The sequence below is a fragment of the Aulonocara sp. 'chitande type north' Nkhata Bay genome, linkage group LG20 (assembly GCF_057382095.1).
Source record: "Aulonocara sp. 'chitande type north' Nkhata Bay isolate Kocher_YH1m ecotype deep benthic linkage group LG20, A_spYH_male_GT1.1, whole genome shotgun sequence".
NCBI lineage: Eukaryota > Metazoa > Chordata > Actinopteri > Cichliformes > Cichlidae > Aulonocara > Aulonocara sp. 'chitande type north' Nkhata Bay.
Window position 1 is genome coordinate 653,098 of NC_141363.1, and position 20,692 is coordinate 673,789.

Sequence of the window (20,692 nt, forward strand, 5' to 3'; positions counted from 1 at the left end):
TGCTGAAATGATAGAAGTCTTGAAATTGCTACTATGTTCTCCTTCTCTCTCTTTGCCTGTGCTTATTTCAACCTGATCTCAATTTGAAAAGACGCAAACAGCCGGAGCAAGCAAGCGAAGCGGTGTTTGAGCAAGAGGAAAGTTCAGAAAAAGCACATGTGAGGCATACACGCTGTCCGACTCACTGCCTCTCCATGGGACTTTAATGAGTTTGATACATGAGATATATTTTTTTCAACAACAGTCAACTCCACCTAGTGGTGTTTGTACTGAACAGATTTCTGGCTGAAGTGAGGAATGGACTGTTATGAAGGAAACAGTACACCAGCAATTGTTTATCTGCACTGAGTCACTTTGCCCTGAGATTGCCAGGGAAGGGAGGATCGATACTAAGGTTGTGGATACGACTCCCACAAAAGCTACAAACTCCGCAGACGCCTCTGAGATCTGGCCGAGCGCCTTTGTGGCACAAGCCGCCCATTGCTAGAGACTGTTAGTGGGTCTGCTCTGCACCTCTTGGCCTGGCATCTGTGGGGCTTGCTCACACTTGCTTTCACCCAGCATGTGTTTGCTCAGATGAAGGAAATTATGTAATTAGCCTGTGAGGGATTGTTTTCTTTTACTCTTTACCCCCCTCTCTCCCACTCCCTGCATTTACCCTTGTGTCTCTCTTTCCCTCCATCTTTTTTTTGTGCACTCACCCTGTCTCTCAGTCCTGTGACAGCAGGAGATGGTTCCAATTTAACCCAAGCCACACCCTGGCTCTCCTCCTCCGTTAATTGCCAGAGACCATCAGTGGAAGAAAATGAACACTTGTCACACAGATCCATCTAAGCTGTTGAAGAGCAGCTTTGTTAAACATCAAAGCGAGAGAGAGATGTAATAGGGAGTGGACGCAGAAGCTTTGGATGTGTGGGGGACTGTGTCTGGCTGAGTTAGACTGGGATGTGTGCTGGGAGATGGGTTCAGGGGTACACACAGGCAGTATCGGGGGAGGGAAACCTGGCATTTTGCTCTCTAATTCCAGCCGGCCTGGAGGCCTGGAGCGCTAAGAAGGGCCTCACTGTTGCTCTCTGCATCAGCCAGGTATTGCTTACATAAAAAGCAAGTGAAAACAGCTGTAGGGATAATTAGCTTGATTCTCCATTACATGCCATGAGGGCCAATAACTAAAAAATGGAGTTTTGTTTGGGTTAGAGCTGCAGCCCAACCAGGAGGAAGTTGTAAAAGTCAGGCAGAGAAAAGAAAGAAAGAAAGAAAGAAAGAAAGAAAGAAAGAAAGAAAGAAAGAAAGAAGGGGGGGTCGAGGGAAGAAGGAGCAAGCTCTTGAAGCAATTGTTGAGAGGAGATACTTTCTCTTCCTGACCACATTTGAAAAGGCTACGGTTCTAGGATGATGGGATGGCCATGTGATCTCAATCGTTTGCTTTATTTTTTCCTCCTTTTTTAGTGCTTTTGGTTCACAGCATTGTGTGACATCAGATTGGTGCTTTCAGACTCCCCCACTTTACAGTTTCACTTTTTGCACCTTAAGCATTTCCTGGGATCGGACCTTTCTTTCTTTTTTGTTTGTTTGTTTTTACCATCATGGAGCATATCTAGTCACCACTAGTGCAAGGCTCTGATATATGATAAGAGATTTCCTGGCAGCAGTTTCAAGACATGAATGGTCACATACTATGTCAGGATTTACAGATTTCCTCATGACTATTAAGACAGGAAGAAAATCCCCACCCACTATGCTTGTATTTCACCCTAAATAGCTTCATCATCATACAACCAACTGACTTGCTTTATGTCTCCCCTCTCTGTAGACTGAGCTGGGGGGGTCTTTGTACTGGTAATTGAATTTAGTGTGTTTCTTTTTTCTCAGGAGTGATAGGACACCAACCACAGGGGTAATTCCAAGTGAAAGAGCAGCACTCTAACACTGGTGGTCCAAACCTCTGCAAGGATCCATTTAACAACAAGTTTATATAAGTAGCACTTAAAGACAAGAAGGAGTTCAGCCGCTTGCATTCAGACTCTGGGATTCATATCCAGTCCTCATGACGGACTAGTAGATAACAAAGCAGAATATCCGCCTCCTGAATCATTTCTACACAATGTTTCTATAAAAACAGGCGGTGTATTTAGTCATTCATTCATTTATTTATTTACTTACCTCCTTAACCTGAAATAAACATCAGATGTTGCTAATTTTGGTACTAATCATTTACACACACGTACCCATCGTCAAGGAAGCCAGGAGTGGAGGGGTGGGGATGAAAGTTACATGGGGACAAGGAATGGCTGTTTGGAGTTTGAGACCTTTATAAAGCAAATTCATGTTTAGTATTAGTACTTTCATTTTTTCCTCCTAGTAATGATGGCAGGGAATCGGATGTGTTGGATGAGTTGTTAACGTTTGGTTATCAGTAGTTGCTCTTTGAAGATTCGGGTCAGTGTTTGCATATTATTCTGCAGTTTATCACATTCCAACACTTTTACCGTTTTCATTTTGCCAGACCGTTACACAAAACCATTTTCTCTTCCTGCACATGTCTTTGCCACTTTCTGGCAAACATCAAATTCTCAGCTCATCCTGCTTTTTTTCCTTTTTTTGCATTACTGCATAAGGAAATATCTGCAAGTTGTTTCTGTTACACATCATTCAAGCAATGGAAGAACATCTGCTGGAACAAGTAATTTAAGGGGCATATAAAGAGCAACTATAGACTCGGTGACAGTTACTACCTCACTAAGCTGAAATGCAGTGAACACGCAGGTGACTTTTCTTTGGGTGGATTTAGCTGTAAAAAAAGAAACTTTGTCCTTTTGGCACAAAAGGCTTTGAGCGCCCTGTCAGAGCCATCTGAGCTCACTCAATTATCCCACGCGTGGTCCTGTCTGACACAATATGCTTTGCTTTATCACATTCATAAAGCTGCAAAAAAAAGAAATGAAGAAGTCGTGACCACAAAGGCAACACTTCAAATAAGGAACAAAAAGTTTCGTATGATTTTAACACTCTGTCACAACATGCTGACATGTTAAATAATCACAGGTCGATAAGCATACACACATTCATGACCACATAGCAACACACTTCCTCATTAACAGCATGAACACAGGCGTCGCATGTGAGTTTGTGTAGTGAATGCGTCTGTTGTCTGGAGGTAGTGAGGTGCTGACAGAGAAGAAAGAGGAGCAGTCTTCAAACACATCCACGGGCAGGTCGTGCGCTCCGTTATGCCCTGCCGGGGGCCATATTTGTTGATTCTTGGGCCTCCAAATCATTAATTTAAGTGCAAAGAAACCTGAGAATGGCCTCGAACCCACCTAGGCAAATTCTCACATACACACACATGCACATATTTATTTGGTAAAACTTACATCCAAGAACAGCTACGTGTACACATGCTCACATACACACCCTGCATTGCATAACAAATGATTTCACTTTAATTGCTATTCCTGTTTATTTACTTCTGCCTGTAATGGATGGTCCTTTTTTCTTTTTTTTTTTACTGAGCAGCCAATCACAGTGAGGCAGAAAAAGTGTGAGCTGCCCAGCAAATCTGGAACAATTACTTGTAATTTGACATTTCTCTTCATACGCAGCATACACCAACCCAGGATGCGACAGTTAATTACCATTAATTGCAACTTAAGTGTTTTGGGATCTTTATGTATTTACCTGTGCATATGTCTAAGTTTGTCTTGAAGTTCCTTCACTATGCCTCCCTGATGACTGATGATAATGTCTTCAGTGATTGGTGGTTATTTTCGGGCCTGTTTGCTCAGCCAATGAGGCGCCCCCAGCGTACCAGACATACATCATTGTTTCACAGCCCTCAGGAAAGAAGTGAGTTGTTACTGACTGCTGTGCGGCCCGAGTAACAGACACATTCCAATAGGGGTTTTTTCTTTTTATTAATGAGCACTTGATGTTTGAGTTGCTGCCAGCTGCATTTAGGGAATTCTTAAGGAGCTCTGGAGACTTGCCAGACAGTTACAGGAAGAAAATGGTCAAGCTATAGCGTAAAAAACACGAAATGTCCACACTGGACTATTGTCTGCGGTCTGTTTGTCCAGCAACGTGATGTAACCTCTTTGGAGATCACCGTAGAAATTAAAAACAACCTAACGTCACCGACTAGAAAATGCATTTTCACACACCTATGTGACACAGAGAGTTTAGCTTTTGTTTGTTTTGTTTGTTGTATTCTTTGCATTTTACATGTTTTACTCACTTTGTTCTCAATGTTTCTTCTCACAGCTCGTGGAATCAGATACCAGGCATCAGCTACAAGAACACAGATACACCGGCTCATATATCCTTCACCATCGAGACCACCAGACCTGATTAAACACAGATATAAATGCACACTCAAGCACCCACCATTGCACTTGGATTCTGGTGAAGTTTTCAGATGGGCAGAAATGAGTTATTCTAGCAACTGGTATGCAGTGGCCCACAGAAGACCTGGGAACACTGTGTGTGCACCTCATCAGAACATCTGGCATGAGTGTGGCAAGCGGTCCACTGCCTTCATTTCTCCAGCTTTCTTCAGTTGGAAGCTGGATTTATTTTACAGTACCGTGGTGCTACAGAGTCCTGGCTTCTCATCAACCGTCCCCCAAACGACTGTTGACTATGAGTGCGGCCGAGCTGAGCCAGAGGAACTCATGCCAGCTCTAGACTCTTTTATGGTAGCACGAAAAGTATTCACGTTTGCAGCTAAATATTAGACTTGTGTAAATATGACAACACGGACCTTGTAATCCATAATCCACAGAGACCTTCTCAATGTATTGTGCCAAAGGAGATATCTGCTGAGATACATCACTGAAATGACACTGCAACTGAGTGCTTTGTAAAACCACCCTTGCCCATCTCCCATTTCCTGCAGAGAGATCACCACAAAATGTTTGATGATTAGCTTCCTTCTTTTCCAAGAATAGGGTCCTTAGTTAACTGGGAGGAAAACACAGCTGACCTCAAAGCAGCCAACTTATTATAAGAAAAGTCTGCATACATTTCTCCTTGTGTTTGCCTTGCCTCCCCGTCATTGTTTAATGAACCACTTTCATGTTCTGTTTGATTTTCTACAGCTGAAACTATTTGAGTGCCACTTTTCTTCTTCTTTTTTAAATATCACAGATTCATGTGACTTATTGTTCTGATTTCAACGAGTGGTGTATTATGTTACTGTCTACTGATCTGTGAATCTGAGTGACTAATCTGATTATAATCAAGTGTCTTGCATTAATACTTTTTTTCACTGTACTGGAGCTTGACCTGATGTGATGACAATGTACAATTGCAGTTTAATTTAGCAGCATAGTGGTGTTTTCATTTGGTTGTTACCTAATATGTACAGTTTTTGTAGTGTGTGTGTGCGTGTGCGTGTGTGTGGTTTTGTGCTACACTGTCTTCATGTGATGATATGAACGTTTGGGGGTAACAGCAGTCGCCCTTGACTTCTTCCACAGTGGTTTGCAGTGATCAGCCTGTTTCTGTTGTTTGAATAAAATATTGGTTTCACAAGAACTGTGCAAACTGTGCGTGCTTCATCAGGGAGACCGCAGCGTGAGCACTGATGCTGGGGTTGCTGATAAATGTGAGTGCAACGACGAGTATTTTTCACAAGTTTAAAGTTGCCCCCCCACTAATGGCATCTACAACAATAGTTTCTTGCACTGCCCGAGAAAGATTTTTTTTTTCGGTTTTCATGGTCGACCAATTCTCTCTCTCTCCCTCATAAACTCAGCCAGATGTTGCCCTTTTTTATCCTAGGGGGACTTGTGGGGAGGTAGGGGTAGTGAGGCATGGTGGTGCTGGGTAGTGGTGGGGGTGGCTAAGGATGTTTTAAAGTGTTCTCTGACACAGTCAGAAGTCTCCAGCATTCAACATGGTAACGCTGTGAGCCAAAATGCCCAGGACTCAATGCTGTCACAGCTATGAGGACACAACACTATTACAGTCCTACACTGTGTGAAAACAGCCAAAAACCTGTCTGGCAAAGATAAGCATTGTTAATATTAAGTCTCAATATATAATAAGATTCAGCTTTCAGTTACACAGTGTGTGGTGTTAAAACTTGATGGCTACTGTTAGATCACGTGGTGACTATGGGACTGGAATCTGTATGGCAGCTCTCACTGGTCCAAACAGGGCAACAGCTCTGAAGTCCATCACTGCAAGAAAGGACTCAGACCGTTCAAACACACAACCTTCATCTACCAGGGAACAGTGGTAACCACTGCACCGCCACGTATAAAACATGTAAAAATATAGCTTTGCATCGTACTAAGTAGCTCATTTGAAAGAAAATACAGCTTACACTTGGATTTTGTCCAAGTGCTGTAAAAAACGTCACAAAAAAAGTTAGCTGGGAGCCAAATCAGGCATTTTCCATCACATAATGTAAAGGAAAGGCAGCAGACCTGCGAGATTGATGGCACTTAATTAAGGCAACTACATCAGTGTAATCATCTCCCCTATCAGTTAAAAGCAAGTCTTTATTTTGGTCCACAGCCAGATGTACAGGTGACTGTCTCCCTGCATTAATTTTAGCATTGTTTCTTTCACTGACTGTTATCCTCTCTCTGTTTCCTCAAACCAGGTTCTGTCCATCGCAATTGAAAACTACACGTCTTTCACCCTTGAATGGCCTCATTGTGTACATACTGAGTAATCTACAGTGTGACACATTAAAAGGATTGAACACTTTACGCTCAGACTGTACTCCGTGAAAAATATCGAACTATAAGCTGACAGATTCCTGCAGCATGTTTTGAGATAACGTACCATAAAATAATAATTATTATGCCTGGGAGCTATTTCTAATGACTGTAATGCTCACGGCCACTTAGGTGATGAGAGCAGCCTGTATAAGCACATGATATGGACCTGCTTGTCTTGATTTTACTGAGTGGTAACTCGATCTGCTGCCAGTGAAAATCCAAACGCTGCTCTGGTATGGATAGGGTAATAGCCTCGGGTGCTTTATAAGTTTGTTTTAGGTAATAGAGACGCTTGTTTTGTAACAGCCTGTTCCGCCCTTCTCTCTCTCTCTCTCTCTCTCCTCAATTCCAACTACGTTGAAATTCCTTGGTTGTTGAAAGTTGGTGACTGGAGGAAGAAAAGAGGGATTTGAGGAGAAATGTGAAGCGCATGCGCCATGTGAAGGTTTTGCTCCGCGCATCAATGCAGCAATGTGCTAGTTTGAGAGAGGAGGCGACTGGGGAGCAGGTGAGAGAGAGAGAGAACGAGAGAGGGGAGAAGAGAAAAGAGGGAGGGATAGTTTTTTGCACTTCAACACAGACGGTGTGGGAGGACGACGCGCTTGGAGCTTCAGAAAAGCCGCTGTCGTTCACACGCTGTGCTCTTTTCCTCCCCCTGGCACCGTGCGCGCTCGCCAAGCCGCACTGTTTGGAGATAGTCCGCGCGGAAAGTTTTTGGAGCATAAAGTCTGGAGCCGATCAATTAATGTTTTTATTTATTTTTTTCGGTGAGGCGGATGAATGACTTGCTTTTTTGAGAGTGGAGACTTTTAATTCGAGTTGGGGAATTGTCTTGAGTCGTTTTTGTTTTTTTGCGCAGAATGGAAGGTAAATTGACAAGTCGTTTGTGGCGAGGATCACCGTGTGGATCTTTCCGCAGGTAAAACGCGCCGTGGCGTGAGCGTGTGATCTGCTGGAATTAATTGTCTTAACATTTTTACACGTCTTTTTTTCTTCTTCTTCTTGTGGTGTAGTTTAGCTGGATTCTGGGACAGTTTTCCACTTGGACAGACAAGTTTCATGCTGCTTTTAATTAGAAGCGAATCAACAGTTAGGTTTCCGCCAGTGGCGCTTTGGGTTGCCGTAGGTGGTTGTATTTGTTAATAGGTACCGCAAAGTCACGCACTGAATCGTGAAAGGAAAGGACTATTTCCACACACTGTCACTAGATACTTTATCCATCCCGCTGCTTACTACCAGACTTTAAGCTGTTAAGCGCACGGAGCGCTTGCACTGATTTTTTTTTTTTCTCTGTGTGCGTCAAACACTAAACCTGAAGAACTCTCAGCTTTGACTCCCTGAGTTGCACTTTGTTCATCCCAACCAGGCATATCCCAAGAGATTCCGGGGAAAACGAAAAAAAGAAACTCCGGTACTTGCCTTGAGTGCAGCGGAAAAGGAAATCTTAAATCACCTGGCCTGCACTGTGATTATTGGTTTGATATCGTCTGCAGAGAGTGGATTACGGCTTCTAACGGGCTGTGCTCCCCGGTGAGTAGTCTATACGTCTCCTAGTCGACTCAGTTTTCCACCTCAGCCACAGTTTATCTTAAAGAGTGGAAAATTTGTGTTTCAGTGGGATGTTTTTGAACTTGTACAGGCTCTGGATGTGGACAAAAGTGCTTGACAGATGTGATGTGTGAAACATGCGCCCACCCCCCATTCCTATGGCCTGACAGCCGTTTGGCACTTCGCTATTGTGCAAACATTACATAAAAAGCACAGTATTTGTTAGAAATGCATATGATTTCTGCTTAAAAGCTTTTTAACGAACAGTGTTCTATTGTTAAGTGAACAGGCAGTGTTCTCTGCTGCTCTCAACTCCTTGTACCTGGCTCCCTCTCCTGGTTTTGTGTAAACATCGGGGCAGACAGGGAAAAAACGCTCATCATCTTGTCCTGTTAGATACACACAATATTTCAGTCATTAATGAGTGTTTATATGTTTAAAATAGATGCATTTCTTTTTTTTACCTCATACATTTTTCTTTCTCATTCTCCACCAGCCCGCGCATCCACACAAAAGAAGCCTAGCGTAACTCGTTTTATTCACAGTCAGCATCTGTCGACTTTAAGATGCACGTCTGACTGTAAATATGATGTTCTTTTGTTTTTTTTAAATAGACCGAAGCATAATACAACTTGACTTTGAGCACACACTGGCTTTCCTTCACATTTTTCACCGTTTATTGTTGCTGAAACTTTTAAAACACAATGAATCCGTTTAATGATATTTTAAATAGTTTTTCCAAGCGTTTTAACAACACGAGACCAGAACGGGGTAATATCTAGGCCCGGGTTTGAGGTATTCCCAGCTCTAGTCTTAAAAGGCAGACTTTTTTTCTGCCCCTCCTATGCGTGCTCTCTCGGTTTTAGTGCCATATGGCTCTTTGAAATACCCCCGAAATTAACTTTGACTGAAGTACTGCCTGCTGCTTTATCATTCTAGCTGAAATTTGTTCATTTAGCTAGATACCACTTTGACTGACAAAACTCTGCAGTATAGCCATCAGTCACCGGTCACGTCCTATGAATACCTCGCTCGGGTCAGATCGTTTCCAAGGGTCACTGAACGCAGGATTTGCTTAGCTTATAAAAAAATCATATTCACATTAATAAAGTTAGTTTGTGCCGTCGATGAAAACAAAATGTACTCTTCTTTGTTCTGAGTGGATGAAACTCAGATGTGAATTGTCAGATCAATGCGCGCACCTACCGTGTAGCTCCGTGACTCAATCTGCCAAATGAACCCTGTGAGTCACCACCGCTGTTCAGCTGCTCCTAGCAAACTGTTTTGCCAAAAATAATATTTAATTGATTATCAATAAATTACTAAAGTGTTTTAAAATATTTAAAAAAATCCACTTCCTTTCAGGCACAACTGCTCCAATTAGTGGTTTAAAATCAGTGTAAAACCGCCGCCCTCTGTGGATTATTGCTTTTAATTTATGTGGAGGAACTGCGAAGAACATAACTTCACCAACTATTACGAGGCAGCACGCAAACCAAAAGCACGTGTTCGTGTGTGTGTTGTGCGCGAGTGTGCGCGCGCGCTGGGTGAGTGATGGTGAACTTGGCCTTGTTTTTAATGAGTCTTAGGCAGGCCCGGGTCTCCACGACTCAACCCTGGAAAATAATGCAGCGTGACAAATTAGACTTGCTCTCGATCCCAAAAACTCACACACGAACAAGATGGAAGGCTGGCACATCGCTTTAACTCGCAAATTTAGGAGTAATTATTTGACCTAATTTTCTGCCAAAATGGCAACAAAGCTGTGCTGTTGTGCGCAGATAATTCACATTTTCTTTCTTTTCTTTTTTTTTTTTAAATTCTGTGCGGTTTTCTTTGCGCAAAAGCTGCGAAGTATCCGGTCATCATCCCCCCGCCACCCGGCTGCTGTCAGATCCATTTTCAATTAATAAGTAGAAAAATTAATCTTAATATAGGCTAAATACATAAGGAGATGTCCATTAGGCCTCTGTCAGATTACACGTTTAATCGCCACTTTTCGTAGTTACGAGAAATAGACTTTACTTTTTAATTGTTCCATCTTTTTAAAAACAAAACCCGCGTTTTTCTTATAATTAATTTAATTACCCACGATTAAAAAAAACGAATTAAAATGATTTGCTTTAAAAACAGTTTTATTATAGTTTTTCAAATAAACAAAACATTCTCAGCAAAAGAAAATACAGGCGGGTCTCCCAGAAATGTAAATAAAAGCGGAACTTGGAGCTACAGTTCTGTTTTATTTTTATTGGCTTAAAAAAAACAACCCCGGTCCTTTTCGTTAAAATGCGCTAATATTTGTTAAAAATAAGTTTAAATTAAATTGTCTAACTAGCGCTTCTCAGTCTCTCTGTGCCTTAAAGTGAAATGTCTGGAATGTGTCTTGCGGGGTTTCAGTCATGTGTCTTCTCTGGCTGTGTGATTCACACTCTGATATGTTGCCAAATGACTGCTCTGCTGTGCAAGCAGTGATGGCTACAGGGATTTCATCACACACGCATGTAAATGAGATGTAAAATATACAGCAATCCAGCTGAAAGAACATTTTCTCTGCCCTTTTCTTTCCATAATATGCCCCAAAGTTGTGCGTGAGAAACAAACATCTAGTTAAGCAGGCAGACTGACAAGTATCCTGTTCTCTGTTCTCCTTCAGATCACTGGCAGTATGAACCTGGGGCTAGGCTGTGTGCGTCGGCCGATTTGCTGGCCCTTTGGCAGCGTGTTGGACTCCAGACACTGTGTCTTTGCCCTCACACTCCTCACTCTCCTCATGCAGGTGGTGGTGGAGGCCAACTCATGGTGGTATGCAATAATTTTCTTTCCATATGCCAGCAATTCTGTGAGTCTTAATTTGTTCAGTGTGCGCCTTTGAAGTGTGTTTACTTGTCATTCTCTTTTCTGTCATACGCTAATTTGTAAATAGGACAGCGGTGCCTAAAAAGACTCGGCAAAAAGTTACATATAGGTGATACTGACTGTTTTTTTTTTTTAAGTGTTTATTTGTTGAGGCCTGTATATGTGTGATCTATATGCCATACTCTGTGTATACCATCAGCTTTGCAAGAAAACTTTCTCTCCCTTACTTTCTTTTGCCAAACCAAAATTATGAACATCGCAAAAAAACATAGAATGCTGTGGTTTCCGAGTCTGCGTCCAAATATTTGCAAATACGGTGTGTGTGTGTGTGTGTGTGTGTGTGTGTGTGTGTGTGTGTGTGTGTGTGTGTGTGTGCATATCCTGCTTCCGTTAAAAGAGAAGTCTATATTTTCAACACACCTAGCACTTCTGATAATCACAACACTTGACATCCAGTAGCTCTGTGTTTATACACCTGGTGAATATTTATTGTACCCAATCAGAGCTCCTGTTCAAGAACTTTGGACATTTAACCCAAAACTTCTTAGAAAATATTTTTATTTTCCAGTGGAGCAAATCAGAGCAAATAGTGACATACTCTGCTGGTAGAGTTATAGAAAAATAACAATGTAAACAAATAATTGTAAAGATTTTATACAGATACAAACTAATTAAGCTAAGTAGGAAGCTACATTAAAGTTGAAACAGCTCAAATTAGTCCTGCAGCTGAGGACTCGCACATTACTACACAGCAGACCCTGGAAAGGATGTTCACACAGTGTGTGTCTGTCAGTTTCCTTTTCAAGAGGACGCACAGGTGTGAGTGATTTGGAGTGTTGGAGTTGTGAGCGCGCTCATTGCATGTTTGTGAGACAGCATCAGACTGCACTAGTGTGCATGATTTATTTTTCTTCTTCCCCCTTTCTACTGTGTGCCCGTTTGTGTATATCGGTGTATGTTTCTGCGTATTCCCTCTGTGTTTCCTTGCCGCTGAGTTTCCTTAGTCTATCAGGTTACACTAGGGGCTAATTGTCTCTCTCTGGGGGCTCTGAGATGGGCCGCTCTAATTGTCCTGTGGCCTGGAACCAGATGCTCATACTGGTGTTTCCTCCTTCCTCACTCTCTCGCTCTGTTTTTGTGTTTCTCTTCCACAAAATTGAACGGAACAATTATTTTAGCTGAAATGATCTGGTGCTATAAGAAGTTACACGACTGCTGAATTTTACTCTTGCTCGGGTGAGCTGACATGAGGAAATGCACTTGAGAAAACCTATGAGAATTAATCATATCTGTGCTTTTATATATTTTTTTGTAGTAAGCTACACATTTCTTTTAAAACACACCGGCCTACATACCGGTGTATTTGGCCGACCACATAACTTAAAGTTAAGATGGAAAAAAATGCACATTTTGAAACACACATGGAAATCCTTATATAATTCAGTTTGGAAAAAAATGTCCTGTTTTAAAATAAATGAATTTGTATACCTTCATTGGACAAGTAACATCAAAAATAGGTGCAAAAAGCACAAACTATACAACAACATTGTGGAATGATATCAGAAGTTGTGAGATTGTTTTTTAAATTAATATAAAAATACTAAGGTGACTAAAAATGTCCAAGGGTCATTTAAAATATGTACATGTTATTGTTGTCGTCTTGTTTTTTCTTTAAGTCCTGCGGGTAGCATTTGATTGTGAGAGGAAGGCTGTTCCAGTTCACTGGAGCTCCCGCCACAAAAATCTCCCACTAACCTCGATCATGGAGCAGTTAAACGCAGTTGCCCAGAGGATTTCAGAGACCTAGCAGCACAGGGGCAGAGAACTTCTTAAATACACCCGGGAGCCACCGATGCGTGGCTTTATAGGCACATAAAGAACCTTAAACTCATTCCAAATTCACAGTTTTAGCCAGCGTAGGCAATCTAGTAGCATCAACTCTTTCCTTATAACAGCTTTGTCTCTTTTATTAATTAAAAATAATAATATAAAGAACTGTAAAAAAAATTGTTCAACTCAAAAGTGATTACAGTGGTCGCCGCAGTCAGCCACTGGATGCGGGAGCGTGAGCTTCCGTTTGTCGGACAATAGTGGTGTGTTTTTAAAACGTAGCCCTTTATTTCCTTCATGCATCTGTGTTTTACTTGCGTTTTCTTTCTTTTCCTTTATCTCCTGACTGCTCTTCCTCTCGTCTAAGCTTCACTCGCTGTATATTCTTGGCTCTAAATGACTTTCACATTGACTGTCCTCTGACATTAAGAGTGTACAGGGTTTTACTCCACCTAGGAACTAACTGCACCTCCATTTCACTGATTAACATAGTTCCATCATCAATGGAGAGAACCCAATCAAGTGAAATCAGCTGCTGATTGCAGTGTTGGCCCAACAACATGGATGCATTTGTTTTAATGACACATGACTGAAAACACTGCACTGTGTGTCCCCTTCACGCAGGTCTCTGGCCATGAACCCTTTACTAATCCCAGAGGCCTACATCATCGGCGCCCAGCCTCTGTGCAGCCAGCTGGTGGGCCTGTCGCAGGGCCAGAAGAAACTGTGCCAGCTCTACCAGGACCACATGCAGTACATCGGTGAAGGTGCCAAGACAGGCATCAGAGAGTGCCAGTACCAGTTCAGACATCGGCGCTGGAACTGCAGCACGGTGGACAACTCCTCCGTTTTTGGACGGGTCATGCAAATAGGTAAGAGACACAGGCTGTATGACGTGCCGTATATTCTAAGAAACGCGTACACAAAGACACAGGAAACTAACAAAGATAACGCTTCATAACTGTACTCACCAGCATGTTGATATGCACATTTCCTGTATGTACCAGATATAACAGGGTTACTTAGATTTTTATATTTTATGTCTTTTTCTTTTCTTCTTTCTGAGTCACTGACCCTTTTTTATGTTTGTGAAAAGTGTGTGAAATGCATGAGGCTGCTGATGCTCAGCAGCTGTGTGGAGGGAATAGTTGGTGGGTGAGGTTGCTCGATAAATCACATGTGGCTTTGGCCTGCTAAACCAGCCCCCTGATATGGAGCAGGAGGGAGTCGGAGAATCTGCTTTCCCCCCTGATGAATGGGAGACAGTCTAATACACAAAGACACACATACACACGCAGACACACAAACTCTGGACTGTAGCTGACTCTGTGTATTTACAAGTAAGGGGAGTGCTACGAGTATATGGAGCGATATATCACCACGTCAGAGATTACATTGTCTGTTTGTCTCTTATAGAAAGTTCAAGAGCTTTCCAGTCCCTAACATCAAGTCCTGTTCTTGGGTCCTATCATTAAACACACATTGTTCCAGTTTTATTGGATGTTGGAGCAGCTTAGGATGCTAAATCTAAACGGGTCAGATCTTCCAGTTTTGGCCATTTTTCAAATTTATTTTTAGTTTGTCTTTAGTGTTTAGTTCAGCCAAATGAAACCAGTTGCAGACACTGGATGTGTGTTGTCCCACTAAGGAAATGTAATGAAATAAATTAAATTTTAAATGTAATGTTACCTTTTCTCTGGATGATCTACAGGACACATGGTCAGGAGTTTCTGTGGTGACTGTTTATTCAGAGAAGCGTTCCTCTTACTGTGTTTGCAGATGACTTTTCTAACGGGGACATTTTAAGGATAAGAGCTGAAACGGTTTGAATGGACATGTGTATGTCGCACCGTTTCACTCGTGTTGCTCGACCATTTAACGCGCTGTACTTCTTTGTGTAGCTTTTGACTCTGTTCTCGGTGATTCTGCCTGGCGTGTCTCTGGTCCTTACTCCCTTTCCACAAATTATTCTTCACAAGCAGCCGTTCTCCTCCCATTCCTCTTCTCCCTCCCACTTCCTCCCCAACAGTGATCCCATCTCAGTCCACCTTGGGCCATGTAAACATGTCCTCCCCTCTATAGCTGTCCATATGAAAGCCTGTCTTACTGTCTGCTGGCTTAGGACACTGCTGGTGATTTAAAGCATAGGTCCAGGGGGTGCCGGCGTGGCTGGGTTCAGACTCTTCCCTTGCATGGCTTGGCTAGCTCGAGGGTGGGGGACATTAGAAGGGCGGCAGCAGTGTGGGAGACGACAGTTTGTCTGTCTGCAGGCCCACCGTTAGGCCAGTACTCTCAGGCTGGATTAAAAGTTGTACTAACCTAATAAACCCCCCACCACGCTCTCTGATCACTAATGCTTCCAGCAGTATTTCCCACCTGGATCTTTCAGCCTCTCCAGGAGGTTTCTTTATTCATCTTTTCTTCCTTTTTGGAATATTAAGTGTGTTTCTTTTCTTATATTGCTTGTTTTGTTTCTTTTCCGTCTCTTTCTTGACTTATCGTTTCACTCGCCTTAGTTTCCCTCATCTCACTCTGTCCATATGTTATTGTCATTATAGCATAGTCTCTAAAGGTTTGCCCGAGCATGTATATGAGCTGTGCATTTTTATTGTGTAGCAGTCCTCGTCTTCAGTGTCAACACACGGCTTCATCGTTTGCTAGTCTGTTTCTTCTTTAGTTCTCTTGTGGCTTCGTACAGCGACAAAAACTGCTTATGTGCAATTTTCTGCCTTTTTTTTTTTTTTCTTTAAATCTTCGCTCTATAGAGGAAATGTTGAGGGTAGAAACAGTTGGAATTAATGTACAGCGGCTCCAGAGTCACTCAGTCGTGACAGATTAACTAAAAGAACCGTTGTCACGTTCAATTTGGGTGAAATGGCAGAGACTTGTTAAGAAGGATCTCTGTCACTGGAGGGCGCCGTCTTCTCTCTGGCTGAAGCCCAATAACAGCAAACCAGATTCCACTGTTCAACATGTTGTTGATGACGACCCTGCAGCGCTTGGCTGAAGTGCTCTGTAATCTTAAGTGTATGGTGAATGCTGTCAAATGACATCACATCTCAAAGTGCCATACACACACACACACACTTAAAGCAAACGATGGGGAGATCCACTGGCTACAGAAGACACGTGCATGCTTAACCTACAAAAATGAAAGCAGTGGATGGAGATCACTTTTCTTGTCTCATGGGTTGCAGTGTTTTTAAAATTGGGCAGCTTAAAACAAAATTTGGATCTCTACTCTTGTCTTGTTTCAAATGTCATGTGGTATTTGTATCTGCAGGCAGTCGAGAAACGGCATTCACGTATGCCATAAGTGCCGCCGGAGTGGTGAACGCCGTGAGCCGGGCCTGCAGAGAGGGTGAGCTTTCCAGCTGTGGGTGCAGTCGTGCTGCTCGCCCCAAAGATCTTCCCCGAGACTGGCTCTGGGGCGGCTGCGGAGACAACCTCAACTATGGCTACAGGTTCTCCAGGGAGTTTGTGGATGCCCGTGAGAGGGAGAAGAGCTTCCCCAAAGGCTCACACGAGAATGCACGGCTGTTGATGAATCTTCACAATAATGAGGCAGGACGGCGGGTAAGATGGCCGAGTCACATGCACGTGCACGCACAAATCTTTTATTATTTTTTTAAAAACAAGCAGAGAGACGTGTATATACTTCACGCTTCAAAATTAGACCAACCAGAGCTTGAAAGGCTTTTTTTTTTCTTTTTTTTTTTTTTTTTTTAAGTGAGATAGTCCAGTCCAGGTCAATCAGACAGGTTTCCACTGATCATCTGTGTAACAGCTCCATCTGCTCCCCTGAGGCTTTGATCTATGAAAAGATGGAGTCACTGCAGACAGCTCTGGAGTTTCTTTTCCTTTTAAAACATCTTGAAACCACCTCAAAGGAATCGTAATGCCAGATTGGCAGGCTGTACTCTTTCAAGGAGGACAAACGAGTGGACATCACTGCACCCTGGAGCACCCTGCACTTTCTGTCCTTTTTAGCAAAGTGATGCCTCATGAGATCAAGAGCAGCACATTATTCAAATATTTATACAGGCAGGGTGAATTTACAGCACGAAGCATGTGGTCAAGTTTCTTTTCTTTTTTCTGTTTTCTGAAGAATAATAATTATGCAACCTGTTGTTTTTGTTTCTCTCTGATCTTCTTCTTCTCAAGATTGTGTCAGACCTTGCCCACGTGTCCTGCAAGTGCCACGGAGTATCAGGTTCCTGCAGCCTGAAGACCTGCTGGCTGCAGCTGGCCGACTTCCGCAAGGTGGGCGATGCACTGAAGGAGAAGTATGACAGTGCCGTAGCCATGAAACTCAACTCGAGAGGAAAGCTGGTGCAGATGCACAGTAGGTTCAACCCTCCCACGAACCATGACCTGGTGTACATCGAGCAAAGTCCAGACTACTGCTTGAAGAACCAAAGCACAGGCTCTTTGGGCACAGTGGGGCGGCTTTGCAACAAGACCTCAGAGGGCATGGATGGGTGTGAGCTGATGTGCTGCGGCAGAGGTTATGACCAGTACAAGGCCCAGATAGTGGAGCGGTGCCACTGCAAGTTCCACTGGTGCTGCTACGTCAAGTGCAAGCGCTGCACCAAAGTCGTAGACCAATTTGTCTGCAAGTGAGAAGAAGAGTGTTGCCTGTGTGTATTTGCTTGCAGATAATGGGCATAAATCTGTGTGTATTCATGAGCAGAGGAGCTGAACACAGAGAGAATGGAAGAAAGAAACTATATAAATTATATTTATAGAGTTAAACAATTATGCCATTGCAAAAAGACTTAAAAAATCATGTCCTCAGAAACTGAGAGTATTGTGAAATATTTATTTTCAGATTGTAATGTTTTATTTTGGCCCGCTCATCAGCAGAAAACTTAAATCTTTCAAGTGCCTAAATCTGGCTGGAAATTTTATACCACGGTTCCTTTTAACTGTTTTTTGTTTTTTTTTTGGGGGGGGGTTTAAACCACAGAAAAAGCCATTTTTCTTGACTCCGTAGAGGAAATGGGTCACAACGTTTTAAATTGGACTGTGCCTTTCATAGATGAGTAAGGTTTAATTTTTGTGGCATAATTGACAAAAGGTCCTATTTTGTTGTTTGGAGAGCGACTATAAAGAGGAGAACGTGTGCTGTAGTCTATGGATGTGTTTTTCAAGGGCCTGTTCCCAGACCAGCCTTCACATCGTTGCTGAAGTCTGCTTGTCCCCCTTCACACATACAGTAAGGAACACTGTCGGTTTGTACGAGTCCTTGGAGTACAATGGGCACAAGAAGAGGGCTATTTCGGGGATCGGGCCATTTTGACTAAGCTGTCCCTGATGCCTTAGAGTTCCCCAGGTGCTGCAACAAGCCCTCCATCATTATGCACTTTGATACAGAGGCTTAAACATGTCTGTACGTGTCTGTTCAGCTGTTATCGTTATATCAATATTATAGCCTTCAATGTTTCCATATTACTTCAAATTATCCATTTAACATTATTCTACAATACTTAACACGGTTTAAATATATATGGGCAATGTTGTGGTTACAGTGGAGAAATATTCTGTGTATATAGTACGTCTATCCAACAAACCAATCAGTAAACTGTATTTATTTTCCTAAAACAGATCCTCGTTTTAGCTTTCAGCAGAAAAGCATCATCTTCATAACAGACCAGTGATGAGGCAGGCATCCCAAAGTTCACTTTTTAAACTAATTCTCACTAATGCGGCTCCTCACTGTTTTTGCAAAAGGGAAATGCACCTTATCGTCGTGGAACCAAGTCATGCTCGTGCTTGGCTTTACTCTTACACACATTGTATCACAGGTGTTCAGGTTACGATGCTGCCACAGGTTTCCAGTACCACTCACTTACCTTCTCACTGTCCCTGTGATGATTCTCGCTAGACAAACTATTTCTACCAATCCAACTATGTATATTTATAAGCTTGAGGTTTGTTAAACTTAATGTGCTATAGCAAATATTTTGTTATTTTTTACAAATTGGCTCAATGCTCTACTTTGTTTCAATAAATACCGAGTGTAAAACCAACGAGGAAGTATTTTACTCAGTCTTTAATGTTGTCTGTGCCTCCTTGAGTTTTTTCTTCCTTCAAATAAAGATTCTCCTTCTTGCATATACAGGGTGGGCCATTTATATGGATACAGCATAATAACATGGGAATGGTTGGTGATGTTAAAGTCCTGTTTGTGGCACGGTGTATCCATATAAATGGCCCACCCTGTACATTACTAAATGCACATGCCAAGAACGTATTGACACACCCACTGGACACTTAAAGTACATCTTTCTATATCTGGGTTGGACACCTTTTGCCTTCAGAACTACCTCATTTTTGCACCAGTTAACAAAGTGTTGGGAACCTTCCTCAGAGATTTTGATCAATATTGATAAGCTGGCATCACACAGTTACTGCATATTTGAGTCTCCCATTCCACACATCCCAGAGGCTCTGTTGCTTTGAGGTGTAACTGTGGCTTTTTGAGTACCACAAACTCATTGCCTTTTTGTTTTTAGAAATCAGTTTGCAATAGTTTGAGCTTTGTTATCCTGCTGGGAGCAACTTTCAGAAGATGGACACGATGTATTATATGTAAAGGGATGGAGATGGTCAGCAACAATACTCAGGTAGGCTGTGACATTTAAACTCTAGTTGGTACCATGACCAGCAGCTGATCCACTCATTCATGTAGTTTACATCAGATTCTCAACCTACCCTATGAATGATGCAGCATTTGAATCTTTTATTGTCCAATTCTGGTGAGCCCGTGTGAACCGTACTCACTTTCTTGTTCTCAGATGACCGACGTGACGCCTGGTGTGGTCTTCTGCTACTGTAGTTCATCTGCTTCAAGGTCTTACTGCATGAGTCATCTGGCCATGCTCCTCTGGCATTTTCACCCAGAGAACTGCTGCTCCCTGGTCTTTTTCAGACCAGTCTCTGTAAGTTCTCTGTAGATGGTTCTGTGGGAAAATCCCAGCAGATCAGCAGTTTCTGAAATACTCACACCAGCCCATCCGGCCCAACAACCACACCACATTCAAAGTCACTTCTTTCTGATGCCCACTTTGAACTTCAGCAGAGCTATCTGTGGCTGCATGCTTAAATGCATTAACTAGCTTCCATGTGATTAGCTGATTAGATATTTGCATAACGAGCAGCTGAACAGGTGTATTTAACAAAGGAGCTGGTGAATGTGCCTTTGGTGAAACGATGTCTTTTAAACCGTCCAGGTTCAAGTTTTTGTTGTGCTTTTCTTTTGAAACATTAACTTCCTGCTATTCGCTCTTCTCACCCACGGGCAGATTTCATGACAATCAAACCCACATTGGATGACAGCTGTTTCAGGCATGTGGTGCACAAAAGCATTTTGTTTGAGAGGTCTGGAAGATGGCCTGAAGATTAGGTGTCTCCCTGGAGGATGGTTGAGGTTGTATTATAAGTATTCCTCAACAATCCAGTGACAGTGGATCAGTTAATGGAATGATTAATCACATTTTGTCAGGAGAATAAGACGAGGGGGATTTCAATGTGGGGAAATTGGGATGTCTGGAATAAGACTGGGTCTTGTCAGAGACTACTGGTGCTCAAAAGCAGACGCGGAAAACAGGAGAGAAGATTGGGTAATGAGAAATGGGGGATTACATGAGCATCGAACAAGAGGGGAGTAATAGGAAGAAGGTTGTGAGAAGAGAGGCTCAAGGGAGAGGAGGAGAGAAAAAGTG

The 20,692-nt window shown here is 42.5% G+C and overlaps 2 protein-coding genes across 7 annotated transcripts in view; both read left to right on the forward strand.

The window, feature by feature from the left end:
* Positions 1 to 5,535, forward strand: part of LOC147304710 (ERC protein 2) — a 161,827-nt gene extending 156,292 nt beyond the window's left edge. For all 3 annotated transcript variants that reach the window (XM_086276622.1, XM_086276624.1, XM_086276623.1), the window contains one exon: positions 4,261 to 5,535. The gene's annotated coding sequence lies outside the window, so the exon portion shown is untranslated. The remainder of the gene's footprint in view (positions 1 to 4,260) is intronic.
* A 1,660-nt stretch (positions 5,536 to 7,195) lies between these two features.
* Positions 7,196 to 18,997, forward strand: wnt5a (wingless-type MMTV integration site family, member 5a). Of its 4 annotated transcripts, XM_086276430.1 has the most exons (7): positions 7,198 to 7,498; positions 7,591 to 7,650; positions 8,098 to 8,261; positions 10,933 to 11,081; positions 13,590 to 13,837; positions 16,249 to 16,541; positions 17,130 to 18,997. In XM_086276430.1, the coding sequence occupies exons 4-7, from the start codon at positions 10,945 to 10,947 to the stop codon at positions 17,586 to 17,588; spliced, it is 1,137 nt and encodes a 378-aa protein (XP_086132556.1). In that variant the 5' UTR covers positions 7,198 to 7,498; positions 7,591 to 7,650; positions 8,098 to 8,261; positions 10,933 to 10,944; the 3' UTR covers positions 17,589 to 18,997. The 4 variants fall into 4 exon arrangements, with proteins under 4 accessions (XP_086132557.1, XP_086132556.1, XP_086132554.1 ...); XM_086276428.1 differs by having other exon boundaries at positions 7,198 to 7,650; XM_086276429.1 differs by having other exon boundaries at positions 7,591 to 8,261.
* Positions 18,998 to 20,692: the final 1,695 nt, after the last annotated feature.